The sequence below is a fragment of the Gopherus evgoodei genome, chromosome 12 (genome assembly GCF_007399415.2).
Source record: "Gopherus evgoodei ecotype Sinaloan lineage chromosome 12, rGopEvg1_v1.p, whole genome shotgun sequence".
Classification (NCBI taxonomy): domain Eukaryota; kingdom Metazoa; phylum Chordata; order Testudines; family Testudinidae; genus Gopherus; species Gopherus evgoodei.
In genome coordinates, this window is record NC_044333.1 from 40,626,290 (window position 1) to 40,647,148 (window position 20,859).

Genomic DNA, 20,859 nt, shown 5'->3' on the forward strand with positions numbered 1-20,859 from the left:
CTCACTGTGGGAAGCACCCGGAGGGGCAGAGGATGCTGAATGCTCCAAGGAGAGATCCAGGAGGTGAAGCCGTGTGAGCTTCTTGCCCTGAGGACAGTCTGCTCTGAGGGAGAGGAGGCTCCCCAAGGGCCTGCCTGGCGTTGTGGGGAGCAGTTCCAGAGCATCACCCGGGGACTCTGTGCCAGCTAGAGCACAGGGCTGGGCATGGGACTGCCTGGATCCTGCATGACCCTGGGCAGGGTCCTTCCCTCCCTGTGCCTCAGCCCACAGGAGTTGGTGGAGGGCAAGGGCCACTCAGGGCTGTTTGCAAAGCCCATTGGGCCTCTGGCAGATCAAAGCCCGGCGGGCACCCTGCTCATCACCCGGGGTGCCCCAACAGGCCGTATGCAGCACGTTCCCACTACCCTCTTGTGTTTACAGGTGGTCAAGAACAACCTGAGCCCTGTCTGGGAGCCGTTCAAGGTCTCGCTGAACTCGCTGTGCAGCTGCGAGGAGATGAGGAAGCTGAGGGTGAGGAAGGGAAGGGGGGAAGCCCTGAGTAGCCACCGCCCTCGGGGGAGCTGAAAGGGGCCACTTCACCGAGACTCCTGCAAGGGGGTCTGGCCCCATCACAGTGCAACCTGCCCCCAGGGTCAAAGGCAACAATGTATCAGAGGAAATGCATCCTGATGCAACATAGGCTTGGCCTGTGGAACTCACTGCCACAGGACACCCATGTGTTAGTGTCACTGTAGAGGCTACCCTCACAAACGCACAGACACATGACCAGGGCCTTCAGTCCTCCTGCTTCAGAGCCTGACCTGGCCCCCAAGAAGGGTAAGTACCCCCCTCGTGTGCTTACATAGCTGTCCAGGGGCATTGGGCCCTTCCTCTGAAGTGTCTATATAGCTCAGGGCTGGAAGAAGGACACCATGCTGCATGCACAGTCAGGGCTGGGTGCATATCCACGGCGAGGGTCCAAGGTGAGTGTGGGGGGGATGCTGGGGGCTGGGAAAGGCCCCTCCCTAGAGAGGGGGTGAATGAGGTGGGACCCTCTAGCTGAGCTGAGCTCCTCTCCTTACAGTGTGTCGTCTGGGACTACGACTCCCGGGGAAAACACGACTTCATCGGAGAGTTTTACACCACGTTTGAGGAAATGCAGAAAGCGAGTGGGGAGAACAAGGTTTGTTGCGGGGGGGGGGGGGACCCTACGCACGTGGGTCTCCAGGTGGGCTGGCTGCTGGTGACGTGAGGTGACTCGGCCGTTCCGTGTCAAAGCCCTTTCCGTGTGTGTGCTGGGTATTTGCCTGAGTTGGTCACATGTTGGGGCAAAACTTTTTCCCTGAAATTAGCCGACTTTCAACAATTGTCCCTAACACGGTGGTTTCACATTTTTCCATTTTTTTGGGGGAAGGAGGTGGGAATCTAGGAAAACTAAAACAAAAATGGGTTGCGTTTGTTTTGTGGTCTTTGTTTTTTCCCTCTCTTCTCCCCCTTCCTTGACGTTTAAAATGAGAAAAGGCAAAATCCTCAAACTATCAGACCAACCCCCTGAAATGTTCCGGGATGTTTTTGAGCTGTTTTGTGACACAGATTTCCCCTTGTCTGCCTAGCTCTGGGGTTCGCTGTTTGCCGGGTGCACAGTCTGGGTGTGTGACTCGTGTGTGTGTGCAGCGCTGCCGGAAGCTGTAGGCCAGGACCGGTGGGGCACGTCACTGCAGGGATGCCCGGGGGTGCTGCGTGTTGTTGTGGTGCTTGGCACGTCTGGCTGAGCTCCAGGGCTGCTCGTCCGCAAATCACAGATCTCCCCTGCTCTCTCTCTGTTGTGCTCCAAGGTGCAGTGGGACTGCATGAACCCAAAGTACAAAATCAAGAAACGAAATTACAAGAACTCAGGCGTGGTCATCTTACTGGATCTGAAGGTGAGACAGGAGCCGGGCTGAACCTGCCCTTGGCGTTTCCAGGAGCTCTCACATCAGCCCTTGTGCCCTGAATTGCAGCACCCTGTGGTGACCCCAAGGGAAGCAGCCCAGTGCCAAGGGTGACTCAGTGCCCCTCGGCTGTCCTGGCACCTCGATGCCAGAGGGGCTAGCAGGAGGCGAAAGCGCCTTTGTACTCTGGGACAGGGGCCTGGTCGGACAAGCCTGCAGGACATATTCCCCCTCTGAGGCTGTTTGGTAAAGGAGCAGTGACAAGAAGAGCTCTGTCCTGGCTCGGGGACACTGACACACATGTCTTGCTGTATCCATATCCCTCCCCTTGCAACAGCCTCCTTGGCTCCCAGCGTCCGGCGGGCGGCTGCTGTGTCCCCATGCTGTCTGGCAGGCAATTGAGCTGTTAGCAGTGCAGAATGCTCTGCTCGTGTCTGTCCTTCCGGGCTGCTTGTGCCTGGATCGCTGCCGGGAAAGGACAGCCAGCAAGCCAGAAGAGCTCTGGGCTGTGCTGTCAGGGGCTGCCTAACACGGCCTTTGTTTGGAAGCTCCACAGGGTCTACTCCTTCCTGGATTACATCATGGGCGGATGCCAGATCCACTTCACGGTAAGGAGCACGCCCTGTCCCTCCGCTGGCAAGGCCTCCCCAGCGGGGATGGCGGGATGAGCAGTGAGCCCGGAGCAAACTTTGTCCTGGGTCCCAGGACAGAAGTGTTAGAACTTTGCACAGGAGCTGATCCTGCTCAGGCCCATCCCGGGGAGCGGATGAGGCAGGAGGCTGGAGATCAGGCATAGGGCATTCCATGGGGCACTAGTTCAGGAGGCTGCTTAGCGGCCTATGGGACACGTGTTTGGTGGGTCGCTGTCTGGTTCCTGGGGGGAAGATCTCCATGGCACACAGAGGGGCCAAGGGCTTCGTGGGCACAGAGCACAAGCTTCCCTCTGCCAGTATCGGGATCATTAGGCTTCCTGGCCTGTCCATCCCGCACCCTGTATCAGCACAGGGTCGTTCCACCCGTAAGGAAATGAACGGCAAAGTGGGCTGACGAGCTGCTCCTCGGCCATGCCCTGCTGTTACAGGGCCCCCAGCAGGAGCATTTGGAAGGGCTTGTAGCTTCATGCCTAAAGAGAAATATGTGGTTCCCCAAGCTCTCAGCCCTGCAGATGCGTGGCTCTGTAGCACGGCTCCTGTCTCTCTGCCTCGCTGTCAGGGCCGGTGCAACCATTTAGGTGACCTAGGTGGTCGCCTAGGGCGCTGGGATTTGGGGGGCGCCATTTTCTTCAGCAGCGACAGTCGCCGCTGGCATTTAGGCAGAGGGAGCTGGGGCAGGGGAGCGCAGGGAGGGCCGCCTGCAGCAAGGGGAGGGGTGGGGCATGCACGGGAACTCCCCACCCCAGCTTAGCCCTGCCCTGCCTCCTCCCCGAGCACGCCGTGGCTGCTTCACTTCTGCCTTCCAGGCTTGCGGCACTAGTCAGCTTAGGCACCACAAGCCTGAGAGGCAGGAGAAGTGAAGCAGCCACGGCCTGCTCAGGATGCTGGTGCTTGTGCACGGAGCAGGGGTGAGCTGGGGTGGGAGGGGTGCCTCAGGGCAGAGGGTGGGGAGCTGCTGCAAAGGGGTGCCTCAGGGCGGGGGAGGAGGAGCTGCTGCGGGGGCGGGGGGGCGCTAAGGTGGAAGTTTTGCCTAGGGTGCGAAACATCCTTGCACCAGCCCTGCTCGCTGTGTGCTGCCTCGGAGGGACAGCGCAGTGTTACATGATTAACAAGAAAAGCACGCGGCCTCATGTACACAGCAGCCGTAAACCCTGATGAACTGGCTAGCGTGGCTGATTTTACAGCTGCTTCCCTGGCTGGACTGGGACAATACAGCCAGAACGGACCAGTGAACCTGCCCCATGCTGTTTAACTGCTGGCTCAGCAGTCGGTACTGCTCCTGCTTGGCCATAGTCATCCATTAGCACCTCAGTGAGATCCCCAGACCTTCAGGGCGTAGTCTCCACAATCAGCCATGCAGGAGGTGAGCTCGAACTGGACATACCTAGTGCAGCCAGCAGCAGTCCGGAGCCCCTGCTTGGACCCTGGGGCAGGTTTCTTTCCCCCTCGAGATTCAGTTTGCTAGAGAAAGGCGGGATGCAGATGCACTGTTTAACTCTCTGAGTCCAGTAAGGCTTTAAGTGGCTTCTCAAGGGCTACTGACACCTCAGAGCCAGTCATGGTGCAGTTTTCTTTGTCGTACTCCAGTCCTATTAATTAAAACACAAACTAGTGAGCTTCTTTCCCTGCAGACTGTAGGGGCCTGGGATGTGCAAGAATTGCACATGCACACACAGCTGGGTAGTTGTGCATTTAAACCACCTACTGCACTTGCAGCTAGCTGAGTTGTGCGTACAACTGCACATGTAAGTTAAGCACATGGGTGTGCATAGTTTTTTGCACATGCAAATGCATATCAGTCCCTGAAAACATCTTCCTTCCTTGGCTTTGCACCTGAGTCTCTGTCACACTCTGGTGCTGGACATGAGCCAGGTTCCTTCCCTCCGCTCCTTAGCGTTTTGCATTCCCTGCTGTTAGACCTTTGCTGGTACTTTGCACAGATTCCTCATTAAAAATGAAAAAACAACCAGCCTCCAGACTGCATTTTGCAAAAGCATCTTCTTCTCAGAATGAGTCAGACCCGCAACATGCGGGAAGCAGACTGCTTGGCTCTGCTCCTCAGCATGAGACAAGCCGAGAGCCATGGTTGGTCCTGGGAGCAAGGCCTGTCATGTTGTGAGACATCATGTCACATCACTCCATGACATGGCTTGAAGGGGAACGGCAGAGCAGAAACGCCGGCGGGCTTAGCTCAGCCCTGCTGGCCGCCTGTCCCTTCCGAGCAGCAATGAAAGAAGTTTGCAGGAACTTCTAGAAAACTCCTCCCCGCTGCTCTTGACACCTGCTCTGTCGCCGGTGCCACCTCGCATGTGGCATCACCCCCAGCCCTTATTGCAAACCATGGTGCACACTGGGCTAACGTCCATGAGCGAGGAGGTGCCGGGAGGATGTTGGGGGGGGGGGCGGTTAGCAAAGGTGGGTTTAAAAAGCCTTTTACTGCTGGATACTTCCACCTACCTGCTTCGTGAGTCCAGGGCTGGCTCTGCTGACCGCCTGCCTTCCGATCCCAGGTGGCTATTGATTTCACAGCGTCGAACGGGGACCCCCGGAACAGCTGCTCTCTACACTACATCAACCCCTACCAGCCCAACGAGTACCTGAAGGCACTGGTGGCAGTGGGAGAGATTTGCCAGGACTACGACAGGTGAGACGGCCCTGGGCTCTGTCTGTGCCTGGCCTGTCTGGCGAACATCCCCGCCAGCCTGCCCAGCCCCTCTGGGGAATACAGGAGTTCAGAGCTGGCTGCCTAGGCTCCCACCTGTTGGGCCCTGCTCTCTCAGCTGCTGCATGCCCACAGGAGCCCCCCATGTCCACTGGCCTGCTGGGCGACCCCCCCCCCGCCAAAAAAACCTGGCTAAGGGGTCCTGGTTGTACCTACTGTGATGCAGTAGGGACTGTCTGTGTGGGGAGTGGGAGAGCAGAGGAGGACTTTAGGGGATGGACGATGCCAGGGCCTGTAACCTGAGCTAGGTAAGGGAGGGGAAAGGTCAACACCTTTGCCCGGGAAGGGGACAAAGGAAGGGGGTGGCAGGAGGGAAGCAGTTTGCGTTTGGGCTTGGGGCTGTGTGGGCGGAATTCAGGGTATCCTAGCTAGGATCCAAGCACCCTGAAAGCCCAGAAGGACTCAGTGGAGGGGTCCTGACTGTGCCTGCAAGCTCTGCTGTAACCTGTGTTCCTGTTGTCCAATAAATCTTCTGTTTTACTGGCTGGCTGAGAGTCACTGTGGGTCCCAGGAAGAGGGGTGCAGGGCCGGACTCCCCCACACTCTGTGACACCTACAAGCCCTGCTTGGACTGTGTTCCTGTCGTCTAATAAACCTTCTGTTTTACTGGCTGGCTAAAAGTCACAGTAAATCAAAAAGGTGGGGGGTGCTGGGTCCTGACTCCCCCCACTCTGTAACACACACACACATACACACACAGCAGCCCAGCTGCGTCTGGGCCAGGTCTTCCTCTCTGGGTTTTTGTAGGCTCTGCCACACAGAAATGACAAGGCCCCAGACACCCCCAAAGCTGCCCACCCCCCTGCTGCCCCAACGAGAAGTGCCCCAGCTTGGCCGACTCCTCAGCTGCCAAGCCCTTCCACTGCTGGGAGCTGGCTGGGATAGGCCCCTCCCAGTGCAGGAGAGGGCGGCAATACACGGAGTGCTCCCCGGGCACCCCCATGCCAGGTGGGGCCGGGGCCTGGCAGGAGTCCCTGCACTTTACCATGGTACTGGTCCGTTCCGGGGGGCTCCTGGGGCAGAGGGCTCTGTTGCAGACGCTGAGCGGGGAGGGGCTGGTGTTGCCGACTGGAGGCTCTGCGTCAGGGTTCATTGTGCCCTGTCTGGGCCCCTCACTCCCTGGAGATCCCTTTATGAGGCATGGGGGCGCTTTGGGTGCTGGGGCACTGGAGCAGCATCTGACTTCTGCTTCCTTCCAGCGATAAGAAATTCTCCGCCTTAGGGTTTGGTGCAAGGATCCCGCCCAAGTACGAGGTAAGACCCCTGCAGGGTAAGAAACAGGACTGCGGGGGGGAGTTGAGGAGCAGCATGGTGGGGGCCGGGGAGGTTACGGGGGCTGAGGAGCGTAGGGCGGAGGAGGCTACAGGGGCTGAGATACAGGAGAGGCTATAGGGGGGCTGAGGAGTGGGGGTAGGGGAGGTGATGGACTGAGGAGCAGGGGGAGGGGATGCTCCTGTCCGGGGCTGTGATGTTGGCAGGCCGGGCTGGGCAGCTCCTGCTTGCCTCAGCTGCTCCCAGCTCACCTGCCTTGATTCCCCCTGTTCAGGGCGTGGAGGGTTTTGGATGGATTCGGTTGGGCAGGCCTCCCTCTCGCTGGCGCTGCCGAGTGGGCTCCGTCCCGGGGAGCAGCGCGCAGCCCTGACAGGACACGTCACGTCACATCACGTCGACGGCACCTGCCATTTCTATAGAGCAGAGCAGACAAAGACCCCCAGAGAAATGACAGGACTAAGTGTGGTCTCCAGAGCATGTGCCGGGGAGGGCTGAGGCCGAGCAGTGCGAGGGCTTCGCACGAGGAGGCAGGAACAGCCCCTGCGTTGTTTGCCCTTTAGCCAGAGTCCAGCCGGGGAGGCGAGAGGCAGGGCTAGAGACGTGCCCTCGCTGCACAGAAAGGGGCAGTGGGGGGTCATGAAGGGCCAGGAGCCCCCCCCCCCTTCATTCTCTGCTCTCTGGTAGGTTTCCCATGATTTCGCCATCAACTTCAATCCGGATGATGACGAGTGTGAAGGTAAGAGGCTGGCAGCAGAGTGAGAGCCAGGCTGCTGAACGCCATGCCAGGGTCCCGGGGGCAGCCAGGCCTCACCCCATCTAGCCCTCGCTGCTGGGAGTGTGTGTGAGGGGGGTTTGCGGGCCCGAGTGCAGCTGCCCCCGACGGCCCTGCTCCCACCCCCTCTCTGGCTGCTGAGCACGGACGCTTCCCCTCCTTCCCAGCAAGTCATGGCCTCTGCGCTGGAAACGGACCATGCTCCAATCCGGGGCCCTCCTCCCGAGGCTTCCTGGGCCCCCTCGCTGACCACTGTCAGCGCCCCACGAGGAATGGCTGAATCCTGGCAGCCTGTCTGCTGGGCACGTGGGTGGAGCCGGGCAGTGGGGCCTGGACCTGCCTCATTAGTGTCCTCACAGCGGATGGGCAGGGAGAGGTTAGCGGCCCTGGGCCGTGGAATTGCTGGGCCGGGCGGCTCGTCACCCGATTTGATGTCCCCCACTAGGAATTCAGGGCGTGGTGGAATCCTACCAGAACTGCCTGCCAAAAATCCAGCTCTACGGCCCCACCAACGTGTCCCCCATCATCTCCAAGGTGGCCAGGGTGGCAGCGGCGGAGGAGAGAACGAAGGAGGCTTCTGTGAGTATCTGCCCCTTTCTTACCATGCTGCCTGCACCGCAGGCCAAGGGGCCTCGGATCTCCGGCACTTGCTTCTGCCTGGATGCAGACTCTCCAACTGTGCTGTGTAAGCCTCTGCCACGCAGCTCTGTGAGGGCACAATCCTGGGCTGGGCACAGAGTGCCAGCTGTGCCCGTAGCGTGGTGGTGTTTGCAACGTGAGGGACCTGGCTGAGACCCTCCTTTCTCATGTGATCTCCCCGGGATCCCAAGGCGAGAGGCTGCTGCCGTGGCCTGGGGCAGGTTGCTTAGGGTAACACTGTCAAAGCGACTACGGCCCATTGACTCAGAGAGGGTCCGATGCCAGGTTAGTTGTCAAATGGGACATCGGCTCCTAAGACAGCAGGGCACTTTTGCAAATGTTCTTCATCTGCGCCCTGGGGCTGTATTGCTCCCGGGGCGCTGGGAGGCTGAGTTCGCTCTGCACCCCTCAGCTGGAAGGGCAAAGTGTTCCTCTTACGCTGTGGCGGATGCTGAGTCTGCTCCTCGGAGAGCTGCTGCAGCACAAGCACCAGGCAGGAGCAGGAGTTAGTGGCGGGGAAGAGGGAGTGCACCGAGCAGAGATGGGGTGAAACAACATGAACCTTCAGCTGAGAGCCAGGGAAAGCTTCCTCAGAGTGAGACATTCCAGGCTGTGGGGAAGGCCCATCACTCGGGACTCAGGCCTAGCAGGGAGAGGCCAGTCCTGCCCAGCATGGCTCAGCACTGCTACTGTCAGCCCCATGGCTGCTGGCTGGGCATCAGAGCTAGCCCCTGGCCATCGAAGGAATGCCAGCTCCTATCTCAGCCGCACGTGCCGGGAATGTTTAACATGGCAGCAAGCGCCCAGCCTCACATGCAGGACATCTGCCTGAACAGACATTTGCAGCCCATTCCACAGCACAGCCGGCGTGCTTGGCCCTGGTGGACCTGGAGCACGTGACAGAAGCCAAGTGCTTATTAGAAGATCCCGAGTTCAGGGACTCCTCGGAACAGGCCTCCTCTCCCCTCTGCTCATGCAGTGGCCTCATGTCCTGCAGGAACATTCGATCAGCTGTGGATAAATAGCCAAACCCTCAGAGGCCTGTGTAGTTTCTGGCAGGTCAGTGTGGAGTTACTGGGCCAGGCTAGCTGAGTAAGAAAAGGCGTGAGGTTGCACGGAGCTCTTTGGGGGCAGTGGAGTGACAGGGATACATGGAGCAGATTTCTGGCTCCGGAGATGCAGTGCCAGAGTCCAGTGGGGCCAGTTATCCCAGTCTCCATGCAACGCCCCTGATCACCTGGTGTCACGGAGTCACCGGGCAATGCTCCGGAACTGCTCCCCACAAAGCCAGTCAGGACTTTGGGGAGCCTCCTCTCCCTTGGAGCAGACTTGTTCAGGGCAAGAAGCTCACACGTCTTCACCTCCTGGGTCTCTCCTTGGAGTATTCAGCATCCTCTGCCCCTCCGTGTGCTTCCCACAGCGAGCCCACCCAGGCGGGGTCCTGGGGAAGCCACAGAGTCCTGCACCCCTACCTCGCAGTCAGACAAGACTCTTAGCCAGCCAGTAAAACAGAGGTTTATTTAGACGACAGGAACACAGTCCAGAACAGGTCTTGCCTGTACAGACAACAGGACCCCCTTTAGTTAGGTCCATCTGGGGGCCCAGGGAGGCCACAGCCCCGTTGGGAGGCCCGAGCCCCGTCGGGGCGCCCCTCTCCATTTCCAGCCAGCTCCAAAACTGAAACTCCCTCCAGCCTCCCACTCAGCCTCCCCCCGGTTCCTCCCCCAGCCTTTGTCCTTTTCCAATTTCCGGGGCAGAGGTGTTACCTGGCCTCCAACCCCCTCATGGGTTCTCAGGTTACATGCTCAGGTATCCTCCCTTCCCCAGTGCAGGCCGTCCCAGCACAACTCCCCTGCAACCTCCACAGGTCAATATCCCCTCTCAGCATTCACATAACACAGCACGAACATTCCCACTTGGTCACAGTGCGTCTCGGGGCGTCTTCCATGGACTGGCTCTGTGTGCGTGTGTGCACTGGGTAGGGCGGGCGGGGCCTTTCATTAAAATCCCGTCAATTATTTACACCTGCGGATGTGGAGTGTTTTAGGAAAATGTCATTTTCTTCTGGGACCTCCCTGGCTATTTGCTCACTGAATCATTTACCGCGCCGGCTGAGCCATCAATTAATGACAGCATAATGCATCGTTGTCAACCTGTGTGCTGACCCCGCTCTGTCTGTCAGGGTGCTGAGGGAGTCGGGAACCAGCAGCCGTAAGATGGGGCTTGACGAGGAGCAAGGAATCAGTCACTGCCTGCACTGGGGCGGGGGGCTAGCTCAGCTCTGCCCAGTCACCCATAGCCGCTCTCCCCACTTTGCCCCACAGCAATACTACATCCTGCTGATCCTGACGGACGGGGTGGTGACCGACATGGCGGACACGCGGGAGGCCATCGTGCGGGCCTCCTACCTCCCCATGTCCATCATCATCGTAGGGGTGGGCAACGCGGACTTCACCGACATGCAGATCCTGGACGGGGACGACGGGGTCCTGCGCTCCCCGAAGGGGGAGCCCGTCCTCCGGGACATCGTGCAGTTCGTCCCCTTCAGAGAGTTCAAGAACGTGAGTCAGCCCCTGAGACCCCTTCCGTAATGACCGCATGGCTGCCACCACCGCACGTGTCTGTGGCGTGCCCATCACCGTGGCATCAGGGAGGATGGTTTAGTGGGTAGGGCACAGGGCTGGGACTTGGGTGACTTGGGGTCACATCCTGGCTCTGCCACAGACTCCATCTCTGGCTATGGGCAAGTCCCTTTGTGGCTCCCTGCCTCAGTTTCCCCATCACCAGGGCTGATGACACTGCCACCCCTCCCAAGGTGCCATGAGGGTAAGTCAAGGGCTGCATTCAGTGATGAGGGCTGTGGGATACCTACAGAGATGCACTTCGGAGGGCTAGGAAAGGGGCTGGCAGTATCCTCAAAATCAGAGAGGCTCAGGCCTGCCCTGGCACTGCGGGGCTCCCAGAGGAGGGTGGCCTGGTGCCATCCTGCTCTGCTGAACCTCTCAAGGGCCACAGGGGCAGGATTCAGGGTTTGTGCTGTTGGTGAAGGCAGCTAATGAGGGGGTAAAAAAACACCTAACACCCCCTGTGGTTTCCATGGGCCCTGTCTCAGTCTGGCTGCCCTCGCTCCCTGTTCAGTGAAACCATGTCCTTGCTCTGTGCCTCGAAGGAAACTCTCCTGACCTGCGGCTCACAGGGGACTGAGGGGGACATCCTTGGCCTTTACCCAGCCAAGGGGCTCCAGACACCCGCATGGTCTCTGGGCTCCATGCTGAAACAAAAGGTGAGACAAAGTGGGTGAGAGAACAGCTTCCATTGGACCAGCTTCTGTTGGTGAGGGAGACCAGCTTCCGATTTACACGGAGCTCCTTGTCTGCTCGGGGAACGGTACTGGGAGTGCCCCTTGTCCTCACGTTCAGCGACACAGCTGCACCAGTGTGGTGCTTTGGAGAAGATGCTCTGACACCGACGGCAGAGCGTCTCCGGTCGGCGTACTTACTCCACCATGAGAGGCAGTAGCTGCGCTGGCAGGAGAAGCGCTCCCATCCACACAGCGCTGTCTGCACTGGGGGATTTTTCACATCCCCGAGTGACCTAGTTCTTCCGATATAGGTCTGTAGTGTAGATGTGGCTGTCACGGCTAAATACAAGATCAAAGCGATAGTTTCCAATAAGCAGTTAGCACATATCCTAAGGGCCCATTCAAGGTGAAGGAGCCAAGGGACAGCCCTGCAGTCACAGGACAGAAAGGGGTTAGTGGTTACAGAGTGTTGTAATAAGCCAGTGTCTTTGTGAAGACCGTGATTTGTAGTGTCCAGCAGAGATCTGAATGTAAGCCCTGTGCCGGTTTCTGTTGGGGCTGCCGAAGCGCAATCGCTTTGTGACACATGTTCACCCACAGGCAATAGGATGTTTTGGCTTTTATCGTTGTCCTGTGCGCGTTCATTGCAGAGTGTTGCAATTGTCTGGTTCACCCACACAGGGTGTGTCTACACTGCAGCTGGACCCCTGCAGCTGACTCAGGCTCCTGCTCAGGGACTCTTTAACTGCAGTGTAGACGTTCGGCTCTGGGATCCTCCCTCCTGCCAGGGTCCTAGAGCTCGAGCTCCAGTCTGAGCCCAGATGTCTACACTGCACTTAAACAGGCCAAAGAGGGGGTGTCTGGGTGGGGCTCTGTGTGGGGCCACAGGTGCTGTGCGTAGCACAGGAGGGTGGCTGGGGGCTTTGCTGGTGATGCTGCCCTGAGTTTTCCTGCACATGGAAGGTGGCAATGAGCAAGATGCTCCACCAGGGAGCCCTGGCCTACGTCTCTGCCTGTGTCAATGCCCTTCCCCAGAGCCGCCGGGCCAGGATCTCCAGCCGCGCTAGCCAAACATCTAAGCAGCTGGGCTGGCCAAAGGGCAGAGACGCAGTGTATGGATTTGTCTAGCTCCATGCTGGAATCTCTCTTGATCAAGCTGAGCTGATGCTGTGTGTGCGGGCGAAGCCCCAGATGGAGGGAATGGCTCCTCTGGGTCCTTCAGGGTCAGCCCAGCTCCATGTCCTGCGATGGAATTGGGGGTGGGGGGGAATCCATAGTTTGCATTTCTGGCCCCTCTTGAGATCTGAGCTGCTTGGGCACTCCAAGGGCTAACTGATCCTGATGGTCAGTAATTGAAGCTTATGGAGACTTACGGTTTTTTCCTTTAGCCACAGTGATACCGAGAGCCACTGGGCAGGATTAACCCTGCAGATGCAGTTGCTGGAAGCACTGGGAAATGGCAGAGCCCAGGCATGGGCTTATGCCCCAAAGGACAACGGGGCAGTGGGGAGGGGAGGCTGTTCGCCGCCACCCTCCGGTGCTGTGCTGAGGAGTGCCTGGCTGGGAGAGCCCAGAGCCAGCAGCTGCCCTTTGTCTTGCAGGCCTCACCCACGGCCCTGGCGAAGTGCGTGCTGGCCGAGGTGCCGAAGCAGGTGGTGGAGTATTACAGCTACAAGGCCCTGCCGCCCCGGTGTCCCAAAGCCGATTCGCCCAACTCCACCCTCAACTCGCCCCAGTGAGGGACCACCCCTCCAGCGCCCCTGCCCTGCTGTCGTCCCTCAGCCTGGCCCACGATGGACAAAGAAATAAAAGGCAAAGGAGAGCAAGAGTGTGTCACTGTCTGAATCGTACAAGCTCCCTGCAGCAGCAAGTGCAGGGCCCCAGGCAGCCTCCCCCCACTGCCATATGCCACGCTGCACCCCCTGCCTCCCCCGGCCGTCTGAAGGACCCAGACAGCGAGCTGAGCCAGCAGTGCACAGGCACATAGGAAGTGTGAGGTGGGTGGGGGGTGCCTTGCCGGTTTCTCACTCAGGCGGGGTCCCTGCTTAGTTTGACAATGAGCTTCTAGGCATGATGCAGTGACCTGGCCTTGGATGCGGAGAGGTGGGTGTTTACAGTGTGATGGAATCAGGCAGGCAAGGGGAGAGAGGGTGGCAGTGGCTGGTCAGCCAGCAGAGAGTGAGTGAGGGGCTGGCTGGACCGGGGGGGGGTGGTGAGGACCAGAGCCTGCTGCCTCCAGAGCACAGGTTTGGTGGTCCCAGGAGTACTAGGAATGGGATAGGGAGCCTGGCTCGTGGGCTCCAGTGGCTGACAGCTCTTGGGTGAGTGACCCATTTGTGCAGTGAGTTTGCTGGTTCTCAGGCATCCCCAGCACCCAGTGTCTAAAGGGCTGGCTCAGTTCTGGAAATAAAATTTCTTAGTGAACTGGGAGACTCCCTCTGACTGGCTGCTTCTCTCCCTTCCCCGCCTCTGGGGGAAGAGCAGCCAATCAGATCTGCTGCAGGGAATACACACCTATGCACTCAATGTTGAGGCCCCTCTGTCCGCTCTCACACTGCTTGATTTCCCATCTTCTGCCCAGAACGCGGCTGGCATCCCCAGCCCTGGACCAGCAGCCTCCCTGACTGTGGATCATGTCAGCATCCCCCAGGAGTAGCCTCTGCTGCCTGTCAAAGAAACCTGGAGAGCAACCTGACCATCCTTTGCAATGGGTCTGGAGTGGCCTCTTACCTGGATGGCTTGTGCCCAGCACAGCAGACGTGCTGGGGCCCCAGTTCATTGGGCTGAGGCCAGGTGAGAACTCCCAAGGTGGCGTGAGCTGCCCCCATAACATGGCGCGTGCGAGCTGACAACAGTTCTGTTGCTGCCTCTGTCTGCCTCTCTCACCTGAGACCGCCCAGAGTGTGGCCCATGTCCTGCCCCCCCTGCACTGCGCTGAGCCCCAGAAGCAGCTGGTTGCTGGGCATTTCCCAGCCACCCTTTGCATATCATATCTGAGTATTTTAATGAACAACAAAAATAACCAGGAAAATATATGAACCCCCATCTTGACTGGCAGGGTCTGATCTGCTAGGAGCCCCTCCCACCTCTGACAGCAGAGCAATCTCATGGCATGGGGAGAGAGAACGAAGAGGGAGCTCGGTCCGGCCCAAGGGACAGCTGCTTTGCCAGCTTTGCCTCCAGCCTGTGCAGCGAAGCGGTGACATGGGCATGGCTAGGCCAAAGCTGCCAGTGAAAGGGATCCCCGACCGCTTAGTATTGCCACTTCCCCGTCAAATGCATGATGCTAGCTGGGCTCATTCACGTTGCCAGTGGAGGCGCTGTTCCCAGCTGTGCATAGTTTTCCATGTACCGTGTGCTTGTCTGTCACTTAGCGTCTGCATGACGAATCTCCTGTTCCTGCTGTATGGGTGGAATGAGCCAATAAAGGCAATGTTGTATTCCCCCCTGTGTTGGTACATTTTATTGAAAGCTGCCTGAGCAGAGCAGAGGTTCCCCGCTACTTGGGAGTCCTCTGTGCCCCCCTCGGTGCACCAAGTTAGGCACTGCTGTCCCACAGCAGGAGTATTTCTGCCTGACCCCCGTGGCGATCAGCTCCTCCCCTGAAGTTTGATGATTGATGGCCCTTTCCATTTGTAGTCTCATTGATGTCTCAGCAGATGCTCCACTTGGTGGTGATACTCTTTTACAAAAAACTGGGAAATTCCCACCTACAAAACGTTGTTACCTTACAGGTCAAGTTGCCAGATGGCATACTCCACAATGTGAATGGCAAGCTGATGTACCAACATTTAAGTGGAACCCGGTAGCCTGGTAGCCCTCCCAGCTACAAGTTGGCTCATTCATTATGATTATGGTATCTATTAAATGGATTAAAAACTGGCTAACTGATAGATCTCCAAATGCTCTATTAATAAGGAATTAGCTGGTGTGTTTCTAGTCGGCAGCCCCTGAGACTGGTACCCAGTCTAATGCTATTCTATAATTTTATCAGTGACTTGGGAGAAAATATAAACTTGTTGATAAAGTTTACAGACTCTACAAAGCTTGGTGGGGAGGTACATAATGCTGAGGACATATGGCAATCTGGGTGGCTTGGTAAGATGGGTATAATAAAACACCATAGCTTTAACACAGCTAAATACTGGGCTATCTATCAAAGAACAAAGCATGCAGGTCATGTTTATAGGCTGCAGAACTGTACTGGGGGAAGCAGTGATTGACAAAGATTTAGCAGTCCTGGAGGAAAACAACTGATCACGTGCTCCCAGTGTGATGTGGTGGCCAAAAGGGAGCTGGCGGTATTTAGAGATACACTTTATCTCTGGACATGGAATATAGGTTACAATAAATAGTAATACTGTCTACGGAATGGGTGAGCTCTGTACTGAAACACCATGTCCAGCTCGGGTGTCCACACTTTTAAAAGGATGTTGAAAAATTAGAGCTCAGTCAAGAGCTCCATGAAGGAGATGCACCTTCCCATGAGAGACTAAAAGAGCTCCATCTCTATAGCTATCAAGGAAAAGGTTAAGTGGTCAGTTGGCCACAGTGCCTAAGCACCTACACAAGGAGAAGGTATCTGATAGCAGAGGGCTCTTTCCTCTAGCAGATCAAGGCAGAACAAGATTCAATGGCTGGGAGGCAAAATCAGCAAAGTTCAGCCTAGAAATAAGATGCACATTTTGAAAGTAAAGGGAATTCACCCTTGGAGCTGCCGGCAGAGTCTCCATCTCTTGGACTCTTTACATCAAGGCCGGATGTTTTTCTAAACCGCCTGGTGCAGCCCGACCACAGACTAGGGTGCAGGAGTGAGCGGGTGGGACTGGCTGGCCTGGCTTATAGAGGAGTCAGACGAGATGCTCTTAATGGTCTCCTCTGGCCTTAAGATCTATGAACATGCCCCACAGTCTCTGCACCACTGAAATGGAGACTGTGGCTGCTGCTTTGAGGTTTCCCAACAATGGGCATTAGGTACCCAAATATCATTCAGGATCTGGGCCAATGGCCCTGACAGGATTCCTTCATGTTTTACCATGGCAACTTCAAATCCTGCCTCCAACTGGAACACAGATTCAATCTGATTTAATTTGTTATAGCACTGAGAGCCCCATGTTCCGCGTGGTAGAAATTCCCCTGTGTCTAACTGTTTCCTGAGACTTGCTAAACTCAGTAATATCCCACAGCAATGCGTTCCGCTGGTTAATTACACAGTGCAGAAAAGCACAGCTCCGCCGGGCTCCTGCTCATTGATTTTTCTGCATGGAGACCAGCGACCCCAATTAGGAATGAGATTGGCGTTCGTGCAAAGCAGGATGAGGACGGCATGCATATTTAACATGGATTAGTCACATTAAAGCAGGGAGACCTTTGAATTTAAAGCTGCTGCACTCTGTAGCAGCAATGGCTTTAAAGTCGCTTCCAAGCTGCCCCAGCTGTGATTACTCTGAGTATCTCTGGCTTTTTCATTTCTCTCTGCCCTGCTTTGCAGCCTGACAAATGAACCAGGTGGGGTTTGCTCCCGGGGAATCACGGGGTCAATGACCCTGCAAATTCAGGTAAGAGGGGAAGAGCCCCTCCCACAAGCCTTTAAAGTGACAGCTAGGGTCAGAAAAGGGCCCCTGGTTCCTGCCTTTCTCTGTCCCCACCCCAATCCCTTCTACCTCCGTTACCGACAAACCCAGGGGTCCTGTGCTGCCCATCCGAGGTGACCTGCCATAGAGCCAGCTGCATTCGACCCTCCTTCCTGCCTCAGCAACAGCACTTCTGGGTGGTCCCTCTGCCAGCCTCTTTCTTCCTGGTGCCGCATGGCACAGACAGCGCCCGGCATGCTGATGGATTGCATGAGGTGTCGGATCATGACTGGGACGCAGGCGACTGCCATGCTGAGCCCGCCGAGGGCTGCAGGAGTCATTATCCCAGAGCATGGCATGGGGCCTGCCCATCTCCTGCAGAGCTGCTCTAGAGACCAGATAATGGCTTTGTCAAAGCCCCTCGCCCACCACAGCACCAGCTGGAGCTCTGTGTGCATCTCCCCCTAGGTGGGGAGGTTGTCATCAGCTGGGGAGTGCCTTGGGGCAGAGTCTGGGTCTCCTCGTGCAGGACCCTGCACGGGGCCTTTGCAGGACAACCAGCTGGGGGAGTGACTTCCAGAGCAGAGCTGCTCCCCTTGAATGGGCCACCTCCCACAAGCTAGCACAAGTGTTGGGGACCACAGGCTCCAGGACAGTGCTATAACTGGGGATCTGCCCCCCCAGGAACAAGTTCTTACTCAGGAGACACCCCCGCCCCGTTATTACATACGCTCTGGGGCTGGAGCCAGGGAAAAACGGCCCACCAGGTCCAGCAGGATTGTGACTGGCCTGGAGGCTGCTCTGCTTTCTGGCATTGCTAAAGCTGCAGAACAAGTGGCCCTGGAGGAAATGCTCCCCTCCACCCCCCCTGCAGAATCCTGCTTGACCCATTTGGCCTGCTGTTTGCTCCAAAGTGCAAGCTGCAGCCATGTGCTCTCCTGGCCCTCTGCAGGGCAGTGGGGTGGGTCTATACAGCAGGTGTCTCTGTGAAATGGGTTTTTTCCCTAGCATGTGCCGAGAGCACTGGGGAAGTACCCTGCATGCAGTGGCAGCAGCAAATCCATATCCCTGTTTGCCATGGCAGCCTCCAACCTGCTGCCCGTCAGCCTCACCTGTGCTGTCACCAGCTGTGTGGCCATCCTCCCTCTGCCCCTGCTCCCTTCTGCAGTCTCGCTCCCGTGATCTTCCCAGACTGCCTTTCTGGTGCCCCCTCCGTGCCTGGAATTCAGCCCCCCCAGTTACTCTCTGCACAACGTGACTCCCCACTACCCTGAGTGCCCCCGTGCTGCTGGCATGGGCTCTACACTGCTCTGAGACATCCCTTTTCCAAGCCCAGCCCCAGAGCTCGGCAAAAAATGGTTGCTTCAAATGCCACTTAGCTGAAACATTTCTTGGGCCCAGGATGGAATTTCTGGTCACAGAGAAAGGGGGCCCTGGAAGAGCCTGTGGCCCAGTGGTTAGGGCATGTATCGGGGATGTGGGAAAGCCAGGTTCCGTTCCTTGTTCTGGGGTGGGGAACTTGAATGTGGGGCTCTCACATCCAGCATGAGTGGCTTGGCCCCCAGGCTCTAACTATGCTGGGTGAGGCTTGGCCGCTTGTGTTTTTTTACAAAAAAATTCCAAAGGTCTGGGTTTGTCCCAGTGGGAAATTAAACAAATTTCACAACCTCCATTGTTTTCACAAACCAGGAATCTGGCTTTCTGGCCTCCTGGCGTGGGTTGGAATGGGGAGGGGGATAAACCTGGGCTGTGAGGCCATGAACCTTGGAGGACACTTCTCTGCTCTGTCCTGCTGCAAAGAGCAACTTCACCTCTGCAAGAATCCTCACACACCGAGCCCAGCTGGCTACAGTGGAATGCACTTGGAATGGCTCTGTGTGTGTCTGTGAGTGTATGTGTCCTTCCTTGCTCTCTGCTGGATGGAATCAGGAATCAGCTGTGTGTCATAGGCCCTATACTGCCAACAGCTAACAGAGATTTCCTTTTAGTGAGGCAGCTCTGTACTTTAGCAGCAGGACGGCCTGCATTCTCCCTCTGATGTGGGTGGGGAGTTCTGCTGAGTGTGGCATGCAGAAGTTGCAGTACTGACCTGTCTTGGGGCTTCCCCTCCCCAGCATCCCCCCGTGTGAGATTCTGCTGTGATGGCAAACTCCTGTGTGTTTGGCATCCAAATCTGTTGCCATGGAGATTGTTCTGATGCCACAGATTCCACATCTTGCTTCCGCAGCAGGGTTGGCAGGAGGAGCCAGGCTGGGAGACAGCAGATCTTGGGGTACAGCCCTGAAGAGCCAGTGTAAGGGAGAGCAGCCCTCCCGAAGAGCTTCAGTGTCTGACTCACGGGGTGAGCAAATGCAATGGCTTGCGGGTGAGGCTGAGGGATGTGAAACCATCTCTGCAAACAGCGTGGGCTGAACAGCCCTGGCGCTCCGGTGAGCTCTGTACAGGAATCCAGGCTGCCCGTGTGCAGCTCGGAGCCAGCGCCTCGTGGGCTGATGGAACACACTGCTAATCACAAGGGGCAGGAGTATTTCGGGTTATGGCAGAGATGGGCACAGCAGCATTGGCCGTGGCAGGCGTACCACGGGCAGCTGGAGGGCCTGGCACAAGGGGCAGGCCAGAAGAAGCCCTCCAGCCAATGGTGGTACTCAGATGAGACAAGGGCAGAGTGGCCCAGGACAGGCAGGGATAGTGGTGCCTTGTCTGTGCTCTGTTATGGATTTTGATTCAGATGACCAGACTCTCCTCATCTCCTCCTCATTATCTGTGGCTTCGAGATGCTCTGCAGGAGTGAGACTCGGCCCCCCATAAAATCCTCTCCAGCACTCGGGGCTCGGAGGGAAGCTTTACGAGGAAATTCCATTGGCCCAGCATTCGCGAGCCTGCATGCTAAGGACTCTGCAGCCTGCGAGCCCGAGGCAGCCGCTTCTCTGCCAGGCTATGCTCTGCACGCTCCCCGTGGTCAACCAGCTCCTGACTGCACCTCAGCCCCTGGCTGGAGAAGCCTTGGCAAGTTGCACATCCTACTGTACCCAGTATGCAGCTCTGCGGGCAGAGTGAGGTCCTAGTCCTCGCCCTTTGGAAGAAGCCATAGGTTTCCTCCCCACATCTTCCAGGCAGCGCTGGGCAGTGTGGACCTGGAGCCCCTGCATGTTGGAGGGGACCACCACTGAAGAAGCAGCAGATGTTTCTACCCAAACACTGAGCACAGCTCTGAATCCCTCCCCCCATAACAGTTTTCCAGCCCATAAGAGAAAACTACCTCTCCTTCCCCTCAACGCTCCACAGGCAGGGAGGAGCCATGGTATGCCCCAGGCAGCCCCAGGCATGAAGATACAGGCCCTGATTCAAGCAAAGCACTTTAGCACATACGTGACGCTGTGGACAGAGCAGCCATTTGTCTCTTCTCCGGACTGAACAAACCCACGTTTTTCAATCTTCCCCCGTAGGTCATGTTTTCTAGCCCTTTAATCATTGTTGTTGCTCTTCTCTGGACTTTATGCCATTTGGCCACATCTTTCCAGAAATGTGGCACCCAGAACTGGACACAATACTCCAGCTGAGGCCTAATCAGGGTGGAGCAGAGCGGAAGAATTACTTCTCGTGTCTTGCTTACAACACACCTGCTAATACAGCCCAGAATGATGTTTGCTTTTTTTGCAGCAGTGTTACCCTGTTGACTCAAACAGTATTTAGCTTGTGATCCACTATGACCCCAGATCCCTTTCCAGTCTAGGCTGTCTGGTGTCAATGGGCCTGTCCCGTTGGACGTAACACCATCTGCTGGAGACCAGCACCTCACGGTAGTTATTGGCTCCTGCCTGCCTGGGGAGTTACACGGTTGCAAAGGCTTGCAGTGCAAATGCTCAAATATTACTTTACAGTATGGACTACAGCCCTTATAAGGGTGATTAATGCTACAGCAACTCCCAAGCATTCAATGAAGTCTGAGCCCTCAACAGACCCTTATAACTTGAATACCTATGTAAGCATAGTCAGGATGAGCTCTACCCCGACATC

The 20,859-nt window shown here is 57.0% G+C and overlaps 1 protein-coding gene across 2 annotated transcripts in view; it reads left to right on the forward strand.

Annotated features, from left to right (window-relative positions):
- CPNE7 (copine 7) overlaps nucleotides 1–20,328 on the forward strand; it is a 43,159-nt gene extending 22,831 nt beyond the window's left edge. For both annotated transcript variants that reach the window (XM_030581972.1, XM_030581973.1), the window contains exons 7-16: nucleotides 421–510; nucleotides 1,064–1,162; nucleotides 1,815–1,901; nucleotides 2,459–2,518; nucleotides 5,074–5,207; nucleotides 6,485–6,539; nucleotides 7,242–7,293; nucleotides 7,775–7,908; nucleotides 10,293–10,529; nucleotides 12,871–20,328. In XM_030581972.1, the coding sequence (XP_030437832.1) occupies nucleotides 421–510; nucleotides 1,064–1,162; nucleotides 1,815–1,901; nucleotides 2,459–2,518; nucleotides 5,074–5,207; nucleotides 6,485–6,539; nucleotides 7,242–7,293; nucleotides 7,775–7,908; nucleotides 10,293–10,529; nucleotides 12,871–13,008 (1,086 nt within the window). In that variant the 3' untranslated portion in view covers nucleotides 13,009–20,328. The remainder of the gene's footprint in view (nucleotides 1–420; nucleotides 511–1,063; nucleotides 1,163–1,814; nucleotides 1,902–2,458; nucleotides 2,519–5,073; nucleotides 5,208–6,484; nucleotides 6,540–7,241; nucleotides 7,294–7,774; nucleotides 7,909–10,292; nucleotides 10,530–12,870) is intronic.
- Nucleotides 20,329–20,859: the final 531 nt, after the last annotated feature.